Genomic DNA, 20,258 nt, shown 5'->3' with positions numbered 1-20,258 from the left:
ACTTTATACTTGGGGATAAAAAGCCAACAAAAGGTTCAAGTTCACCTAAAGATGCTTCTTTCAGCCTCCAAATATGATGTTAAATTGGGCAGATCTAAACATTATGCAATCAATACTGTATTTGTCAGTCATCTGTAAATTAGAATTCCAACCCAATGCCCTTGTCTTTTGGAAGAGGCCAAGAGGACAATTCATAAACTTCCCTCTACCCCATGTATTCTAACCACCACACTTTTATTCAGTGAGCCCTTGGCCTCTAGTGATGAACCAGTGACAGCAGAGTAGCAACCCAGAGAGTGGAGGGATAATGGTGTAAGGACTGTAAGCCTTTGTGTTTGTGGAATCACTGCTTGTTAAAATTGTGTATTGCTAATATCAAGGCATTTTTGGTTATCTTGAAGGTCAGGGACAGTCTTTACATGAGACTTAATTTCAAACTAAAGTGCATTAGAAAGCATATATTTCACAAAAGACTTTAAAGCAGAGGTAGCCACAATCCCAGTTGCTTTAGATTGGTTTTCCAAAGTCAGCCTGTAGGTTGAAAGGTCTGTCACAGGGATGTCAGTGACTATGAAACTCAAACTAAGGAGGGAAGGCACCACCCTGCAGATATCTAAGGGGCCCCAGGATGTTTAATGTGGACAGAGGCGAAGATGCTGACTGATGACAGTGCCTTTGAACACAACTGTTAGCAGCTTTCACCAGGCCCTGTGCCTTGTTCTTGCCCCAGATGAGGAGGAAGACAGGACACCGAGTTCCACCAGCACAGGACAGAGGACCGTTTTGTGCTGAGGGTGTGCTGTGCTCCCAAGAGCCTTCTAAGTTGGGTGGCTGAGTACAAGATGGGGTGGAGGGTGTTCTACTTCCAACATGTAGAGAAATCTTTTGGAGAGTCCCAAAGAACCCCAAACCCTCAAAAACAAAACAAAAAATCCTAACAGCGGACTTTAAATCTATTATGTGATACTACTGAATACTCTTGCTAAATCTTTATTTCACAGCAGAGATATTTACAATGATTTTTGTGTGGTAAATATGAAAAATGTTGAAAATAGGCTTAAGAAGTTGGCTTAAGCCATGTTATTCTTTCAAAAAACAAAACCAAGGCAATCCCAAATCCCAATAAAACAAAAACCACAAGTCTTTGGAAAATAACTTAATGATCGTGTATTATTTCTTAAAGTTCTCAGAGTTCTCAAACTGCAGTCTATTTTCCTTCCTTTCTTGGGTGTCTGGGATTAGTAGCAAATTATATGATGTTCTTATTGGAGGTTTATGGCATTATGAGATTAAGTTTTCACACTGACTTTTTACATCTGTTAATAAAGCAAGAATTGTTATTCTCTAATAGTTAGCTTATATACATTTTTTTTGTGGTGGAAGTTTTGTTGGTGAGTGCAGACTAGCATCTTAATATTTTTCCATCTTTCTCACATTTGATACCTGGGACAGTATTTTCAGCCTAACTCTTTAAAAACCCAGGACTACCCAAAGGCCCTGAGCATATTAGAGACTGGGTCTATTAATTTTGCTTCAGAAACTAATATGCAAAATACTTTATCTGGAGGTCACTTGTACCACTGTCTGATTCAGCTTCTCAGAGGCCCAGGCCCATTATTTTTGTTTTCAAAACATCTCACCACAAGCTCACCCACTCCTGTGGTTTGTCAACCTCAGGATGTCAGTAGATGCCATTTTCAGGGTTACAAATAAGGGTAAGTCCTCTGCAGGAAATTTGTTATATATTTTTAATATCTTAATTTAGACATTCTTCAGTTAACAAAGATCAGAGCTGGGCCACTTCCACTTTATAGAACAGGTACCTTTTAGATGGCCGCAGGGACTGCTTGGTGGTTGTAGATTATTGTGTGAGTGTTTGTGTTTTTTTGTTTTTTTTTAAGACTGAAATCAAACCTTTAAAAAAAAAACTTTCTTATTTCAGGTGTTTTTATTCTGAGCAGTATGTACCCAAAATAATGAGAGAGGTGTGTCTTAGTTCGCACTTTCCACAGGCTCTCCATCTCTGATTTGATCCATTTTTACCAGATTCCACAGATGCGCAGGGTCACTTCACTGCACACGTTTCCTTCTTGCTCTCACTGGGAAGCAAGCTGATGTGGGAAACGCACATCTTCAGACTTCACTGAGGAACTCCAGGCTGAGACACGCGGGGATGTGGATTGAGTCCATCGTCAGGGAAGATGGATTAAATGGAAACAAAACAGGAAACATGTGTTTGGAGTCTAACAACAGTTGCTGAGGGTCATTCCGCTCTTGTAGTTGTGCCTACGGGGAAGAACAAGGCCACATAAAAACTTACTACATTTGAAATAGCCAATTTAAGTGGATTCACAAAAGCGAGCTGGTATATAGCATGGGAATATTTCTGCACTTATTAATAAAGCTGTCAGGACCAGGAGAATGCGGTCTCCCTGTACCCAAGATATTGAGTGGTGCAGGGAGAAGCTCTGGTTTAAGCCTGTCAATCAGATAATTCTCTAGAAGGGAGAAAGCTTAATTAAAAGAAAAAAGGAGGAGCAGGTAAAGATAGATCTCAGGTACAAATCATGTACAGAGGCACTGGAGTAAAGTGGTGGCAGGCATAGGTTCTAGAAGCAGACATCTTGAGCACTTGTACCACCCTGGGCAAATTTATGAACCTTTCTCTTCCAGTGTCCTGGAACAGGGAAGAACAACAGGACATAAACTGGCAGAAGAGGAAGTCTAGGGTTTGGTCCCTCCACTAGGGCAACTATGCAGTTGGAAGGAGTGGTTGTTATCAGCTATTTCACAACTCTGGAACCTGCCTGGACACTTATTTTAACTGGGAGAGGGTCTGACTGAAGGAGAGGCCGATCTTTGCTGTGAGCAGCGTGTGGAACTGGCTACCATGCCCCATTCCTCAGCCCCAGGGCAGCTGTGGGGACAGACAACTGCATTTCTAGAGCTGCTTGGTTCCAGGAAAAGCAATGGGACCTGGTCCTCCAAAAATTTGAGATTCTGTGCACTTTGGTTGGTCTGGGGGCATCCCAGACAGAAGCCTGCCTTGGTTTAAGGCCTTCCCCCCATCCCCCACTTCTTTTGGTACTTGGGATTGAACCCAGGGGTGCTTAACCACCGAGCCACCTTGCCAGCCCTTGTAAAAATTTGAGACAGAGTCTCACAGTTGCATAGGGCCTTGCTAAGTTGCCGAGTCTGGCTTTGAACTAGCAATCCTCCTGCCTCAGCCTCCTGAGCTGCTGGGATTACAGGTGTGTGCCACCACACCTGGCCCAGTTCAGGCATCTCTTGGGATGCAGTGGCTAAAATCACTATCATTTTTGCTATCAATGACCTGGCAGTATCAAATGGAGTATTTAAAAGGTCAGATCCTCTTCGCTTTTCCTCCTATTTGAAGCCAGACATTTTAAGAAAAGTATAATTGAAATGAAAAATTCACAGAAGCTTTCAACAGTGGACTTAAGCAGGCTGAAGAAAGGATCAATAAACTTGAAGATAGACACCTGAAACAATCCAGTCTAAGAGGAAGAAAAAACAATGTGTTAAAATGAATAGAACCTGAGCAACCAGGTACCAATATACCAGCATACATATTTTAGAAGTCCCAGGAAAGAGAGAAAAGAGGGCAGAAAAATATTTGAATAATGCCCCAAAACATCCTGAATCTGATGAAAGACATATTTATGCCACAATCAAGAAACTTGAATCCCACCTTGAATAAACTCAAAGAGATATATAGTGAGAAATATTACAAATTGTCAAAACCCAAAGACAAGGAATCTTGACAGCAAGGGAAATAACTTGTCAGAAGGTATCCTCAAAATAAGATCAGAAGCCATGGAGGTTAGGAGACAGTGGGGTGAAAATGTCTGAAGGAAAAACACGTCAGCTGAGAATTTTATATCTGATACAAGTGTCCTTCAAGAATGAAGCAGACATTATTTTTTCTTTTCTTCCTTTCCCCTCTCTTGGAACTGGAGATTGAACCCAGGGATGCTCTACTACTGAGCTACATTCCCAGCTATTTATTTATTTTTTTAGCTCTTTTATTTTTTGAGACAGGGTCCGGCCAAGTTGTCAAAGTTGGCCTCCCTTCAGCCTTCTGAGTTGCTGGGATTACAGGCTGTGCCACCACACCTGGAATTAAGTTGTTTCTAGAGACAAGGAAGGACATTATATATCAGAAAAAGGTTCAATCCATCAAGAACAATTATAAGCACATATATACCTAGCAACAAAGCCCTAAATTATATGAACCCAAAACTGACAGAACTGCAGGAAGAAATGGTTCTCCAATGCTTGCTGGAGACTTCAACACCTCACTTTCAATAACAGATGGAATAAAACTGAAAATTGATAGAGGACCATGAATGACATGACAAGCCCTTCAGACCTAACACACATACAGAACACTCAAGAACAGAAACCTTTTTGGGGTAATATTTTTAGTTGTAGATGGACACAAGTGCTCTACCACTGAGCCACAACCCCAGCCCCAGAAACACATTCTTGATGTAGGTGGAACATTCTCCAGGACAGACCATAGATTATACAAAACAATCTTATTAAACTTCAGACTGAAGTCATAACCATTTCTGGTTACAATGGAATAAGACTAGAAATAAAGGGAAACTGGAAAATCCACCAAGATGTTGAAATTAACAATCTCAAATAGCTCATGGTTCATGTAAATCATAACTGAAAAAGAAGAGCAAACTAAACTCAAGACAGGCAACACAAAGGAAATAAAAATTACAATGGAGATAAATGGAGAATAGAAGAATATAACAAAAAATTAAATAAAAGTTGGTTCAATAAGATTGATAAGTCTTCAGCTAAACTAAGAAAAAAAGAGTGAATTCAGAATTAACCAAAATCAGAAACAGATGTGAGGATGTTACTATCAAATTTACAGAAATAAAAAGGGTTAAGAGAATGCTAAAATCAGTTTTATACTAACAAATTGGATAATCTAGATGAAATGGATAAAATCCTGGTAGCACAAACTATCAAAACTCACTTAAGGGCTGGACCTGTAGCTCAGTGGCAGAGCACTTGCCTATCACGTGTGAGGCACTGGGCTCGATTCTTAGCACCATATAAAATAAAATAAAGGCTTTCTGTCCATATGTAACTAAATTTTTTTTTAAATTAATAGAAAATCTGAATATGTATAAAACAAGAAGATTGAATTAGTAATGAAATGCCTCTCAACAAGAAAAGGCCAGGTTCAGAGAGCTTCAATGGTTATTCTACCAAACATTTAAAGAATTAATGCTAATTCCTCTCAAATTTTTCCAAAAGAAAAATTGTTTTGGAAGACAAAAGCAGCACTTCCTAACTCATTTTATGAAGCCAGTAATGATCTGATACCAAAGTCGTGAAAACGTTATTAAAAAACCAGATACAAAAGGACAAATTACGTGTCTCCTTAATGAAACATCTAGACTAGACAAATTCAGAGAGAAGAGAGGTTCCCAGAGGCTGGGGGAAGGGAAATAGATGAATAGATGTCACTGCTCAAATGGGTATTCCTATTCAGGATGATGGACTGATTCTGCAAATAGTGTTGATGGTTCCCTAACATTGTCAATGTACTTACTGCCACCAAATTGTACATGTAGAAATGACTAAAATGGTACCACATTGCCATAATTTGGATCTGGAATGTCATCCACAAGCACATGCATTAAAGGGCTGGCCCCCAGCCTTGGTACTGTTGAGGGTGGTGGCATCTCCAGGAGGCAGGGCCCATTGGGAGGAAGTCAGGTCTTCAGGGACATGTCTCGGAGGGGATATTTGGAACACTAGCCCCTTCCTGTGTCTTTTGCTTCCTGGCCTCCATGATGCAAATAGGCCTGTCACATGTTCCTGTTATGATGTACTATGGCCTAAAGAATAGGGCCAAGTGTCCAGGGATGGAACCTCTGGACACTGAGTCAAAATAAATCTTTCCTCCTTCTAAGATAATTACTTCCAGCATTTTGTCACAGCGACACAAAGCTAAAACATAACAAAAAACAGAAACAAAAGGTGGAGGGATGGGGAGAGCACCCTTCTCATAAGACTATGAAGATCAAGCGTGAACGCATGTAAAATGCTGGGTGCAGCTGCTAGCTCGTGGTAAGTGCCGCTTGTTATTAACTGGACACACCTCCCTGTACTTGCCTGTGCATTCACAACCAACCTCAGAACCTCAGACTGCAGGGAGGAGCTGAGCTCTTGCAAAGGCCACTCAACTGTGGAAGTATTGCTAAGAGGAAAATCCATCATCTTGATTTTGTGAAAACACAGGTCATTCCACACTAGCTTGAGATATGAAGTGTTTTTTCCTCTTTGAGACAAGGCAACTTTATTGCTTCAAATAGTGACAACATTTTGATATGCTGTGACTTTCTGGAGATTTCATCATTTCTCAATTTTTAGCAGTGGGAAGACGATGAGCACTCATCTGCTCAACTCCTCCAGAAGTTGGGTGTTCCGGCTGGCCTCACTCTAACAGCACCTCTATTTTTCTTAAGCCTTGAAACAGGGGCCGAGGTCAGTAAATATGTGGGCACATTTGGAAGGTACTGGGAAACTGGCTTGCAGAAGAAAACCAGTTTGACATAGGATTGTGAGATGGCTAAACAGTGGCAGCAGCACCTCAATTGATTACATCGTTTTCAGTTGCCTGGAGAGTGTGAATGGAAAGTGCTCCTGATGTCCCCAGGTCTCAATCACAAAATACCAAGGCGTCTGGCATCTTAAAAAATGGGCTAAAATTTTAAGGCAATTTTAACAGTTTGAAAAAACAGTTGGAAATAAGTTTAAGAGAGAAGGATATTCAGGGAGGAATGAGCTACAAGCCTGATTCAAGTTCATAAATGATAGCTCTGGTGGGGCCTGGCAGACTGATCTCTCCTGGGATCAGCGGTTTCTCACACTCAGCCCACTCTGAGCTCTGCTGCATCCATTATTACAAACCTATCACACAGCATGTGAAAATGTGGCAGGAAGTGTGGTGAGCCGCTTCTGCCGTTTATGCAAATTATGGTCGCCATTACAAGATGGCGCTGGCTCCGCTGTGGTCTGTGACAAACAACTCCTTATTTGGGAGAGTTGGCGCATGACTTTTCATCACCCTATGAGAAAGCTCCACGTGGCTGCTTTGCATTGGGGCTTGAGATGCTTTATTAAGGCTGGGAGGGGCATCCGAGAGGGAGAAGAAGAACTATCAAGGGCCTGAAATAAACTGCTGAAAGAAGATTCCTGAGTGTTGCGTCTTCCTTGCGGGCAAGAAGTCGCGACAAGGAAGCTTTGAAAAATAATAATTCTTACAGTCTTTATGCTCATCTTATTTCTCTATTAGAAATATATCAATAGTCTTTACTATTTAAAGGACTTGAAAAATTGTTAAGCATTTAGAGTATAAAATGAGACAAAAGTTAATTATTTCATATATTACAATTTAACTGCAAAGAGCATGTATACATTTAATTAATTAAAATTCTCTTGGGCTGGGGATGTGGCTCAAGTGGTAGTGTGCTCGCCTGGCATGCGTGCGGCCCGGGTTCGATCCTCAGCACCACATACAAACAAAGATGTTGTGTCCACCGAAAACTAAAAAATAAATATTAAGATTCTCTCTCTTTAAAAAAAAAAATTCTCAAGGCAAATCTGCTCATGAAATCCTCTTGTAGATCCTTTGGTGAGTTTAACATCCCTCTCAAATTTAAATTAAAAAATTTTAAATTACTTTAACTGACATGTAAACGTTGTATGTGTTTGTGGGGTAGCACGTGATGTTTCAGTACATTTATACGTTCAAATTGTTTTTAAAGGTCAGTACATTCTGCATTTAGCACTCAACCAATAGCTTTCTTTAATAAAGAACTTGAACTTATGGTAAATAGTTCAAGTGTGGGACTGTTTCCTCTGAACACTTATAGGTAGAAGCAAAGCATAAAACTAGAGCTGGCAAAAAAAAAAATTTTTTTGGATAAAAATCCTGAGTAAGATGCAGGATCTTCTGGTCAGTGTATTTAGTCATATTTACAGACACTTGACCTCCATGACATGTTTTCTATGTCCTTTATTCATTAAACCTGCAGTCTGACTTACCATATATTTTTTGACCTTTGGCCTGAATTCCCTTCTTGTAAACAGTGCTATTGCCAGTTTATAATCAGTTATAAACAGTTATACTTCTTCTGCTGGTCTGTGTATCTCAGATGTACAAGGGAGACTTTCTAAACTTGTACTTTTGCTTGGGTCATTTACCACCCCTCCATAAAAACCAGCAGTGAGGGCTGGGATCTCAGGCTTCCTTCTGTCATCGGACTCTGGCTCCCCTTTCTGCAGCTGGCTATGTGCTACCCTAACTGGATCCTTTCCATTGGCACCTCCCCTGCCCTGGCATGGCAGGCGTTGGCACGAGGGCCTGTTTTCCTCTGTAGGCTGTATCTTTAATAATCCCGTGATTTCTCCGTTGCCCGTAAGAAAACAGCCAACCTTCAGTCTGACTCGGCATCGCTTCCTTGACCTTTGGCCTCTATCCTCTACTTAGACACCCGGCTAAAGTTCATGTATTCTTTGCCACAAAACTTTTCAGACACAAGGTGATCTTTCTAAATCTCCCGATCTCTACAATGAAACATAGAAGAGGCTCTGAATAAAATCCTGAGTGTTTCAGAGGAAAGCTTCTTCTACAAAAAGCCTATGCTTTCTCAAGGTTCTTCAACTTCCTCCCCGATTCCTCCTCTGATCAATTTTCCTACTGCCTTTTTTTTTTTTTTTTAAATCCTTTTTTCATGTTGGCATCACTTTACTCGCTAAGGGGTCTCCAAGGTCTTCCCTATGTGCAATCATGGGAGAAACATGCCCTGTTGTTCTGAGTGATCCCTGTGCTGTCAGTCACCACCACACACACAGGCCAGGTGCTCAGTCAAGATTACCAGGGGCTTAACTCAAGCAAGCCAGGGCAGATTTCAAAAATCATTTGCCTAAAATTTTTTTCCAAGCAGATTCTTTAAGGGCAAATATTATGAGTCTTAGAGATAAAGACACCATTTAAACTCTTAAGTCTTAAGAATGTTTCTTAGCTCCATTTGTGAGTAGAGTTGATATTTTGCTCTCTGAAAATTCCATTTGGTGCCTTAGTGATGTGTTACTGGGAAACAAAATACTTAGATTCAGTCTAAGATCTGAGTGGCAGAGACTAACAGTTCAGTCTTGTGTGTATATAGTTAACAAGTTATTCACAGGTGTTAGGGTTCATGTTTATTTAAACAGAACACCTAGGAATGGGAGGTCTTCTAGTAGTTTATTAATAAAGGTTAAAACCTAAAAGTTCAGGGCTGGGGTTGTAGCTCAATGGTAGAGCCCTTACCTAGCACATGTGAGGCACTGAGTTCGATTCTCAGAACCACATAAAAATAAACAAAGGTGTGGTATTCATCTATAACTATTTTTTTTTTAAAACCATAAAAGTTCACTTCTTTTTACAGTTTTAGATGAGAACTTTACAGAATTGATTAGTATTTTAAAACTTACTTGGATTGTTCGTATAAAGGACACTGTTACTCGCTCTTCAAATTCATTCAGGGGTGTATAAAGGTTTAAAATTTTGACGATCTGTTGGAATGAAAACAAAAGTTTATTAACACAGAGCTACATGAACAGAAGACAACCTTAAAGACCAGATGACACTGGTGTAAGATCACGATCTTTAGACAGGACTTATAACATGGAAGGAGGTGGACTGACATTTACAGTAGGAATCCACACTCAGGGCTCACTTGGGAGATCTGAGACTTTTCCCTCATCCACATTCCCCACATTCCCATCAACCCCGTCCCTGTGCTTGGTTGCTTATAGACAATGAGGAATTCGGAAATCTGTTGCCTGAAATCCTCAGCCTCTTATCTACCAGTAAGGACAAGATTTCTTCCAAAGAATAGTAGGAGTCTTACCTTAGATGCCTCGTTTAGGCACCCAAATCCCCTTCTACCTCCCTCCCCCATGAAAAATGAAATGCAAAAATTCATGTATAAAAGAGATTTTATGCTTATTTGAAAGAGAGATAATCTTTGGTTTGCTTACTGATTGGTGGAAGTAGCCCACCCAGCTGTAAAGCCAGCTGCAATCTAGAAGTTCTTGTGAAAGAAAAGTACAATTAAAAGAGGGCAACATTGGAAAACTTTTAGTACATTTGCAGAAGGAAACAATGTTCTTAAGAGTTCAATAATTCATTTATTAGTAGTTAGTGTAGGAGGTAAGGAGAGGTGTGTTTACTTTGTAACGCAAAGTTTGGAGCTTGCTGTTTTAGATGTTGGTTGTGGGGAGGGGATGCACTTGATTTAGAAAGTCTAATTTCTTTGTGCCAGTCTCTGTAGCCATTTCCAGTAGGCATACCCAGGACAGAGGGCAAGGTCTGGCTGTCTGTGGATCTGTCTTTTTTAGACAGGTGGTATGTCTGCAACTGAGTTGCAATATAAATACAATTTTGGAAGGGGGGGAAAAGGAAAGTGACATTTAAATACTTCTTGATTCTTAATGACTTTCATTTAAACCAATATAAATGGAGTCTTAAGGGAAAACATAATCATATTGAAATAATTGGAAAGAGTAGATGCTTGATGCTGAAAAGTTCAGAAAAATTTAAAATTTCTACATAAGAAACAATTCAGAACTCATTATTTAAAACAAGTAGTGTCTAGGTGCAATGACACATATCTGTGATCCCAACTACTCCAGAGGATCAGGGAGGATTCCAGGTTCAAGTCCAACTGGGGCAACTTAGCCATACTCCTTCTCAAAATTAAAAAGTGTTGGGGCATAGCTCAGTGGCAGAGTGCTTGTATAGCGTATGCAAGGCCAGTGGGTTCAATTCACAGTACAGAAGGGATTGCAGCAGGGAGAGACCTTGTTTTCTTTTTTTTTGGACTGGGGATTGAACAGAGCCACTTTACCACTGAGTTTCATCACCAGTGCTTTTTAGTTTTTGAGATAGGGCCTTGCTAAATTGCTGCAGCTGTTCTCAGACTTGTGATCCTTCTGTGTCATCTTCCCAAACTGCTGTGATTACTGATATGCACTATGTGCCTGGTTACTACCTCGTTTTCTAAGTGAGCAAGAAGAACCAGCTGCTGTTACAGGAAACAGCAGCTGTGGCATCTTGTTTCACAGACCAAAGTAGTGTCTGGCTACATTAAGGCAGGGGGTACACCACTAAACACACATACCCACCCCCACAGCGGCAAGAACAGATTGAGAAGCGGGACTTGCCCTAAGCACCGGGGTTGACAGAGGGCTAGAATAACCCTACCTGCTGGGTGCTGAGGGAGGTACACAGAGAACAGATGGCCTCCGCGTCCTCGTGGGTTTTCTTCTTTAACTGCAGGAGCTGGGCTGCTTGGATCAGAGGTTCCATGGTCTGAGCTGCTCCGCTCTGGTGAAGGTTCCTTCCCCGAAGCCACTCTTCAAGCTCACTTATATTATACCTTAGCCACAGGTAAAAAGTGAGTGGTTAAGCCCCAATTCATTGATTGAAGGCACCCCTGTGTTTTGAGGATAGCTGCCACCAGTGTCATCGTCCTCACCTCAACTACCTCACAGGTTACAAGCTGGAAAGGTAGCTGTTTGTTTAATGAAGAACAAACGAATCAAAGAATGAAGGGGACTAAGAAGCCACCAAAGAAGAAATACTGAAATAAATTTTTATAAAGCAATGGAGGAGAAGGCATTAGATATATTGAATTGAAACAATGTATATTTAACATTCACAAGCATATTTGTAGTCTTTGTAAGCCTTCATGCCTCCTAACTCACTGATTTCTCTTACCTGGCCACATTGTATCTAGTCTTCAACTATACAAAAGTCCTTAAGCTTTAATGTTTACCACCTTGGTGGTAATGAATTTCCTCAACCAATAAAAAGAACCTGAGTTTGAATCATATGCTGTGACAAGCACTATCAGATCAGGACTTCATTTTTAGAGGCAAGCACATTATGCTCTGCTTCCAGCTAGTGTCGGGAGTCCATTCTCTCCCTTTGTTGGACGAGAGCCTCTCACCTGAGTTGCATGCCTGTGCTCCATGAGCAGACGTCCTTCCGTAGGAGCAGGTTGTTAAGAGTCACTGCGGTGATCATGTAGAAGAGCTGTTTGAACACCTGCAGGATGATCTCAGGGTCCAGGCCCTGGTCACACATGACTGTGTGAAAGCAATTCATCTGGCGGATGATGGCTTCCAGGCAGTATGAGTTATCCCCGTCTGCCATGCTGGAGGAGCGCTTCCGGTAGCCCATTGGCTTCACACCAGATAGACCCTGAATGCTCTCATTTTCTAACATGGCAGAAACTGAAAGAAAAACATGGTTAGAGAAGCTTGCAGATCCTCACAAACAAGCTCTGATGCTGGACTGCTCAACAGCACTCACTGTTTTCGCAGTGATCCCATCCAGAGGTGCACAACGTTGACATGCTCAGGAACTTACAACTTTTGGCAAGGCATTTCTAACGTGTTGATCTCTGTGTGGAATAAAATATCTAAGGACCAAATTTTTGCTTAAATTTATTGATGGAATAAAGATGATACACATGCACTAGCTTGATTCTCTACTGCCTGCGCCAAGTCCAAGATGAGAACTGAACAATTTGAGTGCAGTCCTGGCCTAGCCACTACATCAACATTAGGTTAGTTACTGAGACACTCTTAACCATGGTGCTTTATGACCAGTACCCTCTTTTAATCACCCAACAACCTATGAGGTACCCATTTCACTGATAGGAAACAGGCATAAAGAGTTTAAATAACTTGCTTATAGTCATGTGGCTAGGAACTCAGGGCCAGGATTTGAACCCAAACTGACTGACTTCGAAAGCAGTGCTACCAACCCTCCCATCATTCCACATGCTGTAGTATCTCCAGTTTCTCTGTGCCTTAGAAGATGACAAGAAGAAAGATTTGGAATAAATCTTATCCCAAGGGACATACTTATAGATTGGTCCTACTTGGAATTCACCCCAAACCTACTAGTGTTATAAGAACCCGGAGAAAGTATTACACACCTGCCCAGGTTCACGTTCCTCCCCAGCCTTCATGCAGCAGTGAGTGCTGTACATGGGTTTCCTTTCTTTTAACCTAAAACATAGCTGCTCTTATTTTTCCAATTCTGATTTCATGTTCAGTGCCAAGTACACTCACTGCTTTGAACAAAGTGAGTGTTCAGCAAATATTATTGCCCGAGGTTTTACTGCTGTGTTCTTGCCTGTGAACACACACAAGGCTTTCCTTTTTTCATGAAAAATACAAAATGGACAAGAGGATACTATTTTACTGTATGTGCATTTATGCTTTTGAGTTCATATTTATTACCTATTGAAATTTCTTGAGGAAAAATAATACAACATATTACAGGAGAGGAAAAAATCATTCCATTATGCTAGCATATTTGGATGAGACGGCATTGAAAATTTCACAGGTCTCAGGCACAACGTGCACAGCTCCGTAGGCCTTCTCTTGGAAGGCCCTGGCTAATACATTGGGCTCCCTGAAGATGGGAGACTTCCAGAGCCCGGAATGAGGGCTAGAACCCTCCTGTGCCAACTTACCTATCATTGGCTGCAACAAGCCCTCAGCGATTTTAATGAGCTGCTGGTAGATCTGAATGGAAAGGTCGCTCAGCACCTGACGGTATTCAGTGAGGTCAAAGTTCTTAAGACAATGTTCATTCTGCTTCGCAGTATTCTGAGTCATGAAGCCCTGAAGATGAGAGGTCGGTATTACTGAGATTCTGCAGTCTCTTGGCCTCAGTACAACTTCTGAGCCTCTGGTTTCTTTAGCAATGTATTTGTGGGGACCCTACCCACCCAGGACCTCCCCATCAGGCTTCAATGGTGGCCCTTGAACTAAAAGGTAGGGAAAATACTCAAAATGACAGAGAAGCCACACTGTAATTAAAAAGGCTTAAGTAATTTAGTCTAAATCCCTAAAGTGCCCCAAGGCATCAAAGCCTGATTGGCACCAGCTCAAGCAAAGAGGGACCCATGATTTCTTACTTTGTCTAGCGCTATCCCCATCCAGGTTAGCCTAAAACAGAGTAGATTGTGTGTCTGTATAAAGAGACATTTTATATGGACTCTATCACTGGGCATCAGAATTAACAGATGCACTGAAATGATTCTACCACAACATCACTGTGTCCCCTTAGCTTTCTGTATTAACAGAAAAAAATAACATGGAAGCTCAAAGAATTGCTTATATAAAAGGCACTCCTGTGACCAATATTCTTTTTTATTCAGGTCAAGGGAAACCAACAGCAGGTAAAAAGATGTATGCTTTCAAAAGGGTGACAATCCCCAGTGAAGCTTCTTGTGCTGTGCCAAGTTACACAGCAGTTTTTTTTAATATATATAGGAAAAAAAGCAGGTAGGAGAGAGACTGATGCAATGATTTAGGCGGTCTTTCACTCCTTCTCATTACTTAGACCACAAAGACCTGGTTATTATGTGGTTCCAGTCTTGTCCCCGAGAACACAGAGCACATGAAACAGCCACCATGACAGTTCCTGGCTTTACATAATGTTCCACTCAGAACACATGCAAGTTTGGGTGAAGTGATGATCCTTAATAAAATAATATTAAATGGCATCCCACACTCACAGTAAGAGCTTGTGGATATCATGGTTACATAACAGAAGGCGTCTGTCTGAAATGAAGGCTGTTTCTCCCACCTTTAACTCACTCCCTTCCTAATAAAAGCAGGTGATCAAACTGAAGTTGTGATGCTTAGGAGGGGAGTACAGTCCAGCCACATTCCAAAGTCAAGACTGACTGCAATGGCACAGCTTTTATTTCCCCAGAGAGAGAAGTGTACCAAAATTTGATCTGTTACAAAAGATGGAACAAAGCTTTAAAGTGTCCTACTGGGCCTGGTGCCTATAATCCCAGTGACTAGGGAGGCCAAGGCAGAAGGATCAGCAACTAAGCAAGACATCATCTCAAAAAAAAAAAGAACTGGGGATGTAGCTCATTGGACAAGTGCTACAGGGTTCAAAACTCAATTAAAGAACATGAAACAGCCGCCATAACAGTTGCATTGTTTTCATTAGGCTACATCTTGACCTTGGGACGGGCGCATGGTGAGATACGTGAAGAAAGGGGGGAGAAAGAGAAAAGTGGGGCAGACCTGTGAGGATCTGAGAGCAGGCAGGGCTGGCACTGGAGAGACTGAGGAAAGTGTGCCTTATGTTAGAAGGGCTGACCGTGCAGCTTGAGAGAGATGCTTGAGTTGGGGATGGCAAGTTCTAGATAAAGCTGGGTCGCAGAGGTCCAGGGTGGAACATAAAATGATAGTGACAATTGGGCCTCTGGCCAAGGAATCCAACTGGGTTGGGAGCATGAAGCTGGGCCTCAAGGTCAGTTTGTATAAATGTAGTTCTGATGACTGGGTGCCGCATTTTTTAGGGACATCTTTATCCTAAAATGGACAAACTTATCAGTCGACTTAGGAGACAGTCTGACACACTAGACAATTAAGCTTTCTTTCAGCTTTCACTGACACGGGCTCTTCTAGGACGGCTTTGGAAATGACAGGCCATGAGGGGTTTCTTGGAGAATCCCAGGGGCTGACAATGGGTGGGTTAGCAAACTCATTTCCCTACCAATTCTACTCACTGGACAAAGGGGCCCTTGGACTCACTGAAGCCTCCTGGAGGCAGTCTCCCGTGGCTTCCCCTGCTCCTACTTTCAGTTATCAGGGATGGCAAGGCATACCTGCCATCAGAAGGTGTGCCAAAGACTGTATACCTGTCTTTTTAGGCGATCCAGAGCAACTCAGAACTCCAAGTGGACAAAGCAGGATACACCTTCTGGTACCACTCACCTCGTCCCCACTGTACTGCTTCAAACAATGAAGGAGGCGACAGGTGTTGGATAACCAGAATGACGTCATCTCAAAGTCATCATTGTGCTTCTGTGAAAAGGACATCCCCGGTATGAGTAAGTACTTCCCATTGGGTGAAATGCTCACTTTGGGCCTCTCTTCCCATGTTTCTCACTCTTGCCCAGCATTCCCCAGCAGCCCCGACACTGGACAGGGCACCTGCCAGTTACAGGAGAAGACCTGCTGAGAGACTGCCTTATTGCTCCTCCACTACCAGGGATGGCATTCCCAACCCCTTTCTGGCCCCCTGATCATGGTGTACATTCAGGAACCCATACAATAAACATGCTGCCATCTACAGCTGAAGGATGTGAAGCCAAGTGACACAGATGAGGCCAGGCCCCAGCAGCCCCTGGCTGTTGTCTATCCACCCCACCTGGCGGGGGGTCAGACTGGCCCTGATCGTGAACTACCAGCTACTCAACACAAAGAATGCGAGGGAGCATGCTGGTGAAATGCTCTGGTGTCCCAGTTATTAACAGGTCGGATGTCTTATGGTTTCATCTCCAAAACAAAACAAAAAAAAAGGCAATGAACTCATAATTACATGAACATCTACAGCCCAGTTCCTGCACAAAAGCCAGAGCCTTCATGAGCTCGCTCTGTGGTGTAAGCATTGCCATTATCTAAGTGCAGACAGAAGAGAGGTGTAAGCTATGACAATAAACAAAGGTTGAATGTAGTGACCATGGGGCTGGGGCAGGCTAATTTAGTTCTTGATTAGGAAAGGCTTTCCTAAGGGAGGGACATTTTCAGTCAGTCCTAGGTAGAACCAGACTGGCCTAAGACTCCAGCTGAAGCCTGTAAGAGGTCAAGGCCAGAGACAAATAAATTTGAGCCTCATCAGCATGTGGATAGGACATGGTTAGAGCTGTGAGTGGCTAAAACTACTTATAGTGTGGAGCCTGGTAGGGAAGGCTTTGCAGCCATGGGTATGGAGCCAGAGCTAATGGGTGGCTGGTAATCTCAGAGCAGGGACCACAGGCTAAGTGAATCCAGAACTAGTAAGGCCTTAGTGCTCTTGGTGTCGAGGAAAATGGAGGATAATCTCTAAGGGCAGCAATACCTGGGGCTCACTCAGGCCTTCTTGAGGTAGAAATCTAAGGGCCTCAAAAGCCTCCCTTGCTACTGCCTAGGGGCTAGGTTCACCTCCTTGCAGACTAGCGACACAGTGGCTACCAGTACACTTTTTTGAAGAACCTTGTATATTTAGGTGACATTCTTAAGTTGCTTCAACACACGGTAAGTAACCCCATCCTGACCCAGGCTGGGTCACCTTGCAAATTGACAAATGTCAGAAGCTTTGTCTGTTCTACTGCCCTGAGCAGCAAGCACCTGGCCCCTAGGGAAGGTGAAGGTGGCCTGGGCTCCAGATGTGCCTCTGAAGTCACTCTGGGGTAAGGCCGGCTTGTTCTTGGCTGCAGCAGCGAAGCCATCTGTAAGCACTGGGTGTCCCTGGAGGCTCTCACTGGAGTTCTGGGCTTCCTGCCATTCCCGAGCCTGAGCACCCTTCTCTGGGGAGTGCTGGGCATCCCAGTTACTACAGTTGGAGGCTTGGGAGAAAGCACTTCTCAGATCCCAGGCAGAGAAGCAATGGGGAGGCGCTGGTTTTGCTCATTTCACTGTGAACCACGACTTTCTGTTCAGGTCACATACCTTTAGGACTTTCTTAATGCCATTGATGGTGGAGGTGAGCAAGGAGTGCACCTTGAGGTCGTCATTGGTGTAGTCCGCATGTCTGATGCACATGTAGAGGATGTATGCGGGGAGGCAGGGCACTGTGCCCGACAGCATCTGGGGCTTCAGGTCTAACAGCAATGACAGCAAGAGTTAGATCTAAGTGGGACACTGGCAGTGAGAATCCTGGCCTCAAACAGAAAAGTTTGCAATATTTCCTTGTAGCTTAGCTAGGAAGGCCTCTCATGGGAGGGAGGTTGGGAGAGGGGCAGGAGAGAAAGTGTCCAAGGTAATGCAAATTCCTTTCAACCCTGATAGACCAGATTTTCAATACTATTTTAAAAAATAAAGACCATATTCCTCCTTGTTTGCATTATAACAAAACAGGCTCCTAATTCCCCACTCTTACAACATGAAGGAAAACAGCCCGGGAGTTACACAGAGGCTATGGACTTCAGTTAAGAAGGGGCCTGTGGCCAGGTGCAGGCTGCAGACAGGACCTGGTTCCCTTACTAGGTGAGAATGCCAACCCCTCTGCATCCCCACTTGTTACTACAGGTACACTGGGTTCTCTGACAGTCTGAATATAAAGGCTGGCCCTGGGAGAATTTGGCAAATTGTATGTGCCCAAAGACACAGCCAATCTGCCAAGGACTGGGAAGGCTGGAGCAACCTCTGGCCCATGGGACCATCCGTTTGGGAAATAAATTACCTGGCAACTCTTGCCCTGCTACCTCCTAGCCAATAACCCAGTAGGCCACTGCCACTCTGCCCACTCCCAGCCTTTTCCCCCCCGCCAGCAGCTCTATTCTACATCCCCTGCCCATCTCCACCCCCAATGCAGGTCTGCTGTGGCAGGACTGCTCCAGCCTCGGGCCTCATGTCTCTCCGCACCTACCCAGATACTCTCCCTCAGCCCTTGGCCCACTTCCTGCTAACACCCCCTGGCTAGATCCAGGGGAAAGCTGTCAGAGTGCTTTTTGTTCCCGAGCAAACAGAATAAAAACCAAAGCTTAAAACAGTGACTGATAAAGAATCTAAAGAAGTTAGAAGAAAGATCTGGTGATAACATGTGAGTCTGAGGCCCCGAGAGTGTCACTGCAGCCTCTTACTGTACCCTGGCTTGCACTCTTACCCCATCCAAGCCAAGCCCACCAACCCCTCGACATGCAGGGAGGCAATGTGCTCAAGTTTTCCACCAGAGCTGGCCTGGGGTGGGGCTGTGCTGCTAGCATCTCTAGCTGCTTCCTGAGTTTCATCATTCTCTCAAATCCATCTTTCTAGTTAATTCTAACTACAGGCCATAATACTCTGGATACATGGTTAACATGCATTTTGTAAGTTTGGCAGATGGCTGTGGACTGGCCCTTGGCTCTGATTTGAATGCAAGTAACAGCAGAAAAAAATATCTTATAGGCCCAGACTTTCAACCCACAGCTTTTTTCAAGCCTGACTCATGTGCAGACTATAAGCCTTGGCATGTTCTATTGTGATGAAGCAGTTTACTTGGGCCTCCCAACTGGATGGGAGCATCCTGAGTGGGTGGGGACCTTGACTCTTTCTTTTCTCCTCAGAGAAACAAGCTAGTGCCTTCCTGAGGCATCCATTCATTTAGATGGGGTCTTGTGGAAGGCTGATGATTGGGTACTTTTCCTAAGCAGCTCAGCAGGAAGTGACCTTGCCTAGAGCCATCTGAGCAATGACAGCAGGAACAAGCCACCTGTCTGGCACGGTTTTAAACAGAAGTCTTATTTACTTAGTAAACTCAAAACTATACAGTGTCAATTTATGGAAGAGTAAAGGTTCATTCCTAATAGAAGCAGTCTGCTTAAGGATGTTTAACAAGAATTTGTGTCACCTTTGTCACATCTGTCACAATTATAGGGCAAACTAACCTCCATTACAGAACAAAATGTCCAGGCATAAGCAGGTTACTAAAAACAAAAACCATGAAAGGAAAGTCTGTGCTAGGCACAAGTCTCACTCCCTTCTCCCAGTAGCCTCAGCCCCAGGCACGGTGGCTCAATGAATTCCTGAAGAATAATGGTTTCCTCTTTCTTGAACTGAACTACCTCGCTAAAGCTGCCATCTGACTCCTGAGAAGGCTTTGCAATTGCACCGTCACATTTAGCCTTGCTATACTTCATATGAGGGGATGAGAAGATGGGGGCCCCCCATCTCCATTTTACAGATGGGGACACCAAGGTACCACAAAGAAGAGAGCTCATAGCTAATGACTATGAGCTGGGCAGGCTTGGCAGGTGAGGAGAGCAGCTTTCAAGAGCCTGGTGTTTCAGCCCAGAAGGCAGCTCCCCCACCAAGCCACCTGGAGTTATTCAGGCACAAACCTGTACAACCTGCAAACAGGACACAGACCCCCCCCCCCCCAAGCAGCCAAGAAGAGAGACCCTGAGAGGAAGAAGTTCCCTTTCTGACTTAATGGGGAAAACTCTGCCGTCTTCGGTGGGGTGGCAGGTCTTTCAGTCCTGAGGACGAGGCAGGCCAGCCTTGACCTTGCCAGATTCCTGAAAGGAGGAATGCAGGGACAGTACAGACCAAGCCCAGGGAACCTTCACAAAGGACCAGAGTGATCCTAGGCCCTTTGCATGAACTCAGCGCTCTTCAGACTTCAGTGTGTATATGAACCACCTGGA

The 20,258-nt window shown here is 43.4% G+C and overlaps 1 protein-coding gene and 1 long non-coding RNA gene across 7 annotated transcripts in view; one reads left to right on the top strand and one right to left on the bottom strand.

Moving 5' to 3' along the window:
- The first annotated feature begins 1,376 nt into the window (after positions 1-1,376).
- On the top strand, positions 1,377-5,655 carry LOC125617723. The gene is made up of 2 exons (XR_007348815.1): positions 1,377-1,517; positions 4,708-5,655. It is a non-coding gene; the product is annotated as an uncharacterized LOC125617723 (long non-coding RNA).
- Myo5b (myosin VB) overlaps positions 1,934-20,258 on the bottom strand; it is a 302,556-nt gene continuing 284,231 nt past the window's right edge. For all 6 annotated transcript variants that reach the window (XM_048806229.1, XM_048806230.1, XM_015482386.2 and 3 more), the window contains 7 exons: positions 17,584-17,735; positions 15,868-15,957; positions 13,596-13,746; positions 12,057-12,342; positions 11,309-11,483; positions 9,535-9,615; positions 1,934-2,286 (listed from right to left, as the gene is read on the bottom strand). In XM_048806229.1, coding sequence (XP_048662186.1) covers positions 2,134-2,286; positions 9,535-9,615; positions 11,309-11,483; positions 12,057-12,342; positions 13,596-13,746; positions 15,868-15,957; positions 17,584-17,735 — 1,088 coding nt within the window. In that variant the 3' untranslated portion in view covers positions 1,934-2,133. The remainder of the gene's footprint in view (positions 2,287-9,534; positions 9,616-11,308; positions 11,484-12,056; positions 12,343-13,595; positions 13,747-15,867; positions 15,958-17,583; positions 17,736-20,258) is intronic.

This window comes from Marmota marmota, unplaced genomic scaffold, assembly GCF_001458135.2.
Source record: "Marmota marmota marmota unplaced genomic scaffold, marMar, whole genome shotgun sequence".
Lineage (NCBI taxonomy): Eukaryota > Metazoa > Chordata > Mammalia > Rodentia > Sciuridae > Marmota > Marmota marmota.
The sequence above is the reverse complement of the archived record's forward strand: the minus strand, read 5'-3'. Positions and strand labels throughout refer to the sequence as shown.